Source organism: Procambarus clarkii, chromosome 4 (assembly GCF_040958095.1).
Source record: "Procambarus clarkii isolate CNS0578487 chromosome 4, FALCON_Pclarkii_2.0, whole genome shotgun sequence".
NCBI classification, from domain to species: Eukaryota; Metazoa; Arthropoda; class Malacostraca; order Decapoda; family Cambaridae; genus Procambarus; species Procambarus clarkii.
In genome coordinates, this window is record NC_091153.1 from 35,431,399 (window position 1) to 35,438,588 (window position 7,190).

Consider the following 7,190-nt stretch of genomic DNA (forward strand, 5'->3'; position numbering starts at 1 on the left):
CTGACTCTGTGGATGGTATGGGCTGGAAACCTTATGAGTTATTCCATGTTCCTTACAAAATTGCTCAAAAATATCAGACTTAAAATTAGTACCATTGTCAGTTTGCACGACCCGAGGCAGTCCAAAAGTGGAAAAAAATTGCAACATACGAGCAACAACAGTTTTTGCTCGGATGTTCCTTACAGCAAAAGCCTCTGGGTAACGAGTAGTGATACACATCATTGTGATTAGGTAAATATTACCAGACTTAGTTCTAGGTAATGGTCCAACACAGTCCATTCCCACATGAGAAAATGGTTCCTCTGGCACGACAATAGGCTTTAGAGGAGCTTTCGGTGGAGTCTGGTTTGGTTTCCCAACCAGTTGACAAACAATACACGCATTACAAAATTTTGCCACATCGCTTTTCAGCTTGGGCCAGAAAAAATACTTTAAAATTTTGTGATACGTAATATTAATACCTTGATGTCCCCCCATAGGATCATCATGAGCAGCTGCCAAAACTCTTTCTCTATAGCAGGTCGGCAACATAACCTGGTGGATTACCTCCCACTCATTTGACAAGGGAGCACTCTGTGGTCTCCATTTTCTCATCAAAATCCGATCATTGTAGTAGTACCCAGTTGCTGCGTCTACAATTTCCTCCATAGAGACGGCTGTCTCATGACAATCTGCAAGAGTGGGGTCAGCTTTCTGTAACTCACTCAAGGAGGCATCTAGGCCTTGGTCAGATGCCATTGGCCGAGGCTCAACAGTGTTCTCCTCCACCTCCCCACTACTCTCGGTAGATGGCGGTGGCAGGCTCTCCACAATGTCCTCGGCCACGTCATCGAGTCGGGCCATGAATGTGTCCTCGAGGTCCACTTGGTTTTCACCACTCGGAAAGTTCCTTGTGTCCTCGGGATTAACCACCTTGGCAAGCACAGGGCTGCCCTTACATTTAAGTCCCATAGACCTGGTCACTGCGCACGCAGGGTACACAACATTATCCTCTGCGGCGGGTGGATCCAGGCAAACCTTAGAGGTAGGCAACATAATAGGCAGTCTGGAGTCCCCTACCTTATCCCCTGCTAAATCATTACCAACTATTACATCAACATTAGTGAAAGGTAGGTATGAAGTGACTCCGACTGTACAAACACCCTTGTGGAAATCAGATTCCAGGGTAACCTTATGGAGGGGTACTGCCCGAGTATCACTAGTGACACCCTCGACCAGTACCACCTCTCCAGTGTCGAGAGTGTTGGCACCTTGCAACGCACTCTCTAAAATTAAAGTCTGGATGGCACCGGTGTCTCGGAAGATCACCACGTCCTTCCAGGAAGAACCCTCAGACAAAAGTAGTCTCCCTTTCGATAAGAATGGGGTAAGTAAGTCCAACCACTGTGGGTTGGAGGTCTTACTCCCTAACCCTTCCGAAGGCCTCAAGCCCTGTGTCACAACTAGAGCATTGGGTCTTTTTTCCGGGTACAGTTGCCAACAACGGCTAATATTGTCGTTTGAACGATTACAGTGACCACAAAAACGTCGGGGAGAAGAGACAATACTAACAGAATTACCCTTCGGTTCACCCTTAGGTGCCGTGGGGCTAGACACGTTAACAGGGTTAGTTATGTCTGAAACAGAAGGTGCATTAGGTAAAGGGTTAGAATGAGCTGGTCTGGACTGGCTGTGGGTATAAGTTTTGCTACTCTGTGGGGTATAATTATTTTTATTGGGCCTTTTGCCCGCCAATTGGTAGTTTTCTGCCAACTTGGCCAAATCCCCTATTTTAGAATTTACCTCTACCCTTCCTCTAATATACTGTGAAACATTCTCTGGCATAATATCTATAAAATGCTCCATTAAAATTAAGTTCCTGAGAGCCTCGTATGTTTCGGCTTTCGCCGAGCGAATCCATCTATCAAACAATCGAATTTGATCATTCACAAATTCAGTGAGCGGTTGGTTGTGAGTAGGCCTAAGGTTGCGATAAACTTGGCGGTGAGCTTCAGGAGTAATTTCATATGCCCGCAAAATACATTCCCTGACTTTATCATATTCAAAACACTCGTCGTCAGGCATGTTTATAAAAATATCTTGTGCTTTACCCCTAAGTCTTCCCTGTAGGATTTTCACCCACTCTTCCTTTGGCCAGTTCATGGACGTGGCCAATCTCTGAAAATGGTTGAAAAGCCTTTCAGGGTCAGACTCGGAAAATTCAGGCAAATTATGCTTTTTCTCATAATGCCTGGGGTTTGAATCCCAGGCAGGTGGAGGTCCAGTGGCATTCGTTCTAATTCTAGCCTCCTCGGTTTTGAGTCTTTGCTCCTCTAATTTTATTTTTGCTAACTCTAAAGCTAATTCTCTATCCCTATGAGTTGCACTTTCTACTTGGCTAGGCTGGCATAAAGGTGTATCACTTGCCAATAGTTCTTCATCAATACAATGTTGTAATATTTCATTCACCAAAGTCCACTTTTTATCCGCGTCATTTAATTCTAGGCCAAATTCCTTGCCTAACAATACTAAATTAGACTTTTTAAGTTTCTTTATCTCTACCACTGAAGGCTCCCCTGCCAGTCTCTGCATTTCAGATGACATCACTAATAATTTTAGCTCCCAGCCAAAGAAAAAATTAAAAAATAAAAATTGGAAAAAAACAAAAATTTGCACGGCCCCTAACACAAGGCCACACTAACCTTAATCGTGAAGGGATCCAGCTGGGTGTCCAGTCAGTGCAAGAATGTCCTTTGCTAGATGAGCTGGACCCTAGGCCAGCACACAACCGTTCTGCGGAAACAAAAAATTTTAGTTTTGGCACTCAAGAATCTAATTTTTTACACTTATAAGTTCATCCCGGACTGGCCAACCACTTGTTATAAATAATGGTGTATTGGCTTCTATGGGGTACTGTTACTATTAAGGGGTAAGGGTAGTTAGAAGACAAGAGTATCAAATATGGGAGAGCTAAAAGGCCCGGCCCCCAAAATAAACTATCCACAGTAGTAATAACTTGCTACTAGGCCATATATGTTAGTCTAAGGTTGATCAATGCGCTCCCACACAGGAAGAAGGGATACTCTGTAATTCATGTACTTATTTATTAACCCCTTAACAACCCCCCATATACACTCACACCAATAACAATAATAATAATAACTTTACCACACTATCTTACGTTAAAAGCCTTGGTCCACATAGGCAGGATACAAGGTTTACACTAATAACACGCTAGGGTAAAGTACTACTGGATAAGCACTGAAGCTGGATGCAGCTTAGGGTAGTGAGACCCCACGTGGTACCCTAATACAAAACACAACACTTAGGGTTACCCAAAACACTGGCAACTACTACCCCCAGGTCTCACCAATCGTTACTACCAGAGAAGGTACACTTAGAAATCATACAATACTTAACTTAATGGTACAGGAACTTAAGGTAAGGGAAATAAGTAAGAGGAGAAGGGAGGAGATTAGGAGTGCAGCCACAGAGTAGGTCTCGTCCGCACGAACGCCATCCAGAGAAGAACCTCCTAGCGACCAGCTAGGCCACCCATGTCGTGGTGCCGGAAGGAGCCTAATTGATCGTGCAGCTAAGCACATTAAAGATCTTCCATTATGCAACATATTGTTACTTTACAAATGATTAGAAAGTATTAGTAAGTAAAGTTGGTGCCTATGTTATTATTTAATAATCAACCCCCAGCTCAGTCTTTAAATGCTGTTTGAGAAACAATAATAGTCTTACGTCTGGCAGGGAAGATACAAACAATTGCCGCTCGATATGCACTCAACTGTACTACCAGAAAGTTTAATAGCTCAATTTTGACCTCTGGTTTCCACTGGAGAACCCAGGGTCGTAACATACCCCTTCTCCAGTATCTTGAAATTGTCCATAACTTGTTCATGTCAATTATTTTTCCTTGTTTGTATAATTTTATAAAATTGTTCTTTAATTTGTTGTCTTCTATTTCACTTAGATCTGTATAAATGTCAGGTGCAAAATCAGAAATATTCCAAGGAAATATTAAAATAATTGTATTTTTTGTATAATATCCCATATCAGAATTAAAAATTGTCCTAACTTTATTTATGTAAAATGAATCTTTTTTATGAAAATATATGTGGACTTGATTATAATTTGAATGAAAGTCATTTAAGGGTTGTATTAATGTCTTGTCAGTTTCGGCGATATTTTTAGGATTATACGAAAATAGTGGTTTGGGAACAATGAAGAGACCTTTATAAGTATTTATATCTTCAATAAATGAAGTGAATAATAATTTTAAAATGGATTGTCTGATGACGGATTGTAATGTTTGCTGGATTATGGATTGTAGTACCTCTTGAGGTACTTTAGAGGACTCTATTTGACTGATGACTACCTGTAATGTTTGATCGATGATGGATTGTGATATTTCTTGAAGTACTTCAAGTTCTTCATAGAGCTGATGATAGATTGTAATGTTTCATGAGGCAGTTCAGAATCCTTACTTTGTAGTGTTTCTTGAGGTAGTTCAGAAACCTCAATTTTTGATGTTTCTTGAGGCAGCTCAGAGGTCTCGGTTTGTAATGTTTCTTGAGGCCGTTCAGAGGCCTCAGTAGTTAATGTTTCTTGAGGCAGTTCAGAGGCCTCAGTTTTTATTGTTTCTTGAGGCAGTTCAGAGGCCTCGGTTGTTAATGTTTCTTGAGGCAGTTCAGAGGTCTCAGTTTGTAATGTTTCTTGGGGCAGATCAGAGGCCTCAGTTTGTAATGTTTCTTGAGGCAGTTCAGAGGCCTCTGTTGTTAATGTTTCTTGAGGCAGTTCAGAAGTCTCAGTTTGTAAAGTTTCTTGAGGCAGTTCAGAGGCCTCAGTAGTTAATGTTTCTTGAGGCAGTTCAGAAGTCTCAGTTTGTAAAGTTTCTTGAGGCAGTTCAGAGGCCTCAGTAGTTAATGTTTCTTGAGGCAGTTCAGAGGCCTCAGATTGCAATGTTTCTTGAGGCAGTTCAGAGGCCTCAGTTGTTAAGGTTTCTTGAGGCAGTTCAGAGGCCTCACTTTTTATTGTTTCTTGAGGCAGTTCAGAAACCTCAGTTTGTAATGTTCCTTGAGGCAGTTCAGAGGCCTCAGTTTGTAATGTTTCTTGAGGCAGTTCAGAGGCCTCACTTTTTATTGTTTCTTGAGGCAGTTCAGAGGCCTCATTTTTTATTGTTTCTTGAGGCAGTTCAGAAACCTCAGTTTGTAATGTTCCTTGAGGCAGTTCAAAGACCTCAGTTTGTAATGTTTTTTCAGGCAGTTCAGAAGTCTCGGTTTGTAATGTTTCCTGAGGCAGTTCAGAGTCCTCAGTTTTTAATGTTTCTTGAGGCAGTTCAGAGTCTTCAGTTTGTAATGTTTCTGGAGGATGTTCTGAATATTTTGTTTGTAATTTTTGTTGTGGCAGTTCAGAGGCCACAGTTTGTAATGTTTCTTGAGGCAATTCAGAGGAATCTGTTTGAATCTTGATCAGAAGATGAAGGTGTTGTTGGAGCTGCTGCCATTTCTTCATTATTTGAATCTTGGAGGATTTTAATGTTTCTTTGGGTTTTTCGAAAGATTCTGTTGAAGTGATGGAAGAGGATTGTAATTGTTCTTGAGGTACTTTACTGACTGATTTTAATGATTCTTGAGGTACTTTAGAAGCTTCTGTTAGACCGAAGGAGGATTGTTGAGATAGTTCAGTGGACTCTGGTATTGGATCATGACTGATGGAATTGCCATTGTTTTCCTTTTTATATAATTTTTTAGTATTTGTAGATATTTTCCGTGAATGAATGACTTTTATAACAGTTAGGAAAATTAATAATATTATTAAAATAATAATTGTTGACAGTAGATTAATTCCTAATTTTCTCTTTTTTTTAATTATATGATTTTTAATTGAAGTATTAAAAAAAATAAAGCAATTATTCAAACAAAGTCAAATATGTTATTGAAATATTATATATACACTTTCACTCAGAAACTTATTTCTAGAGTCAATTAGGGGTCGAAAATTCATACATTCATACATCCATACATACATTCATACATTGTCCCTCACCATTTTTATCCTATTCTCAACAATTATAATTTTACATTCTTTCGATTATTATGTTTCTGGACTCATAATCGGGAACCATATCAGGGAGTCCTCCTGCTCTTCCTCCTGTTTCTTGTTCTTCTTCCGAGACTTCCACATTGATATTAAATGTAATGCTAGCAAAGGTTTCTGAGGAATTAATGTTCTTAGCCACCATTTTACATTCCACCTCATTATTACCATCTTGAAGTTCAAGTTTCATTACCACAAATGGTGGTAATGAATTTTCTTTAATGGGAAAATCATACTTAGAGAATCCCCGAATAAATATATCTTGACTAGCCGCATGCATACATGATATCCACAATTTGTCCATGTAGAATTTTTTTCTTTTATTGTGTGATTTTGCCCGTACTGCATTTATATGGTTCTGTAATGTAACATCTTGTATTTCACTTTGATCTGTATAAACATTAGGTTTCAAATCATGAATATTCCAAGGAAATATTAAAATAATTGGATTTTTTGTATAATATCCCTTGTCGTAACTAGAATTTTGCCATACATAATTTACGTTAAATGATACGTTATTATTATATAAATATCTGTGGATTTTATTATAATTTAGAAGGAAGCTATTAAAAGGCTTAATGATTGTATTCTCACTTTCGATTCTATTCTTAGAATTATACGAAACTGGTGGTTTTGGAATAATTACGAGACCTTTATAGGTATTTATATCTCTGATAAACGGGGAGAATAATGATTCCAACTTTGAGATGATTATATTAGATTCTTCAGAGGACTCTGTTGTTGTTGTTGTTGTTGAACTGATGGTGGATGGTAATATTGTTTCTTGAAGTACTTCAGAGGACTCTGTTGTTGTTGTTGTTGTTGGACTGATGGTGGATTGTAATGTTGTTTCATGAGGAAGTTCAGATAATATTGTTGTTTGACTGTTGACGGATTGGTATGTTTCTTGATTTGATTTGTGCTGCTTTTTCAGCCATGTTCCCCCTTTTTTATCTCTTTTTTTATTTGTTCTCAACTCATTTTATTCTTTATGCTCAATTAGTATTAAGCTTTAGTCATTTAAGTTTTTCATGCCTGAAACGCTTTGCGTAATAGTAACTTTAGGCATTGTATGTACTAGGCCTATCTATAAATCCATCACT

At 38.9% G+C, this 7,190-nt stretch overlaps 1 protein-coding gene across 1 annotated transcript; it reads right to left on the reverse strand.

Annotated features, from left to right (window-relative positions):
- Window positions 1-3,957: 3,957 nt before the first annotated feature.
- LOC138371049 (110 kDa antigen-like) lies at window positions 3,958-6,391 on the reverse strand. The gene is made up of 4 exons (XM_069335697.1): window positions 6,281-6,391; window positions 5,191-5,721; window positions 4,325-4,429; window positions 3,958-3,963 (listed from the first exon to the last, which is right to left on the reverse strand). Exons 1-4 carry the CDS (start codon window positions 6,389-6,391, stop codon window positions 3,958-3,960), a joined length of 753 nt encoding a protein of 250 aa, XP_069191798.1.
- Window positions 6,392-7,190: the final 799 nt, after the last annotated feature.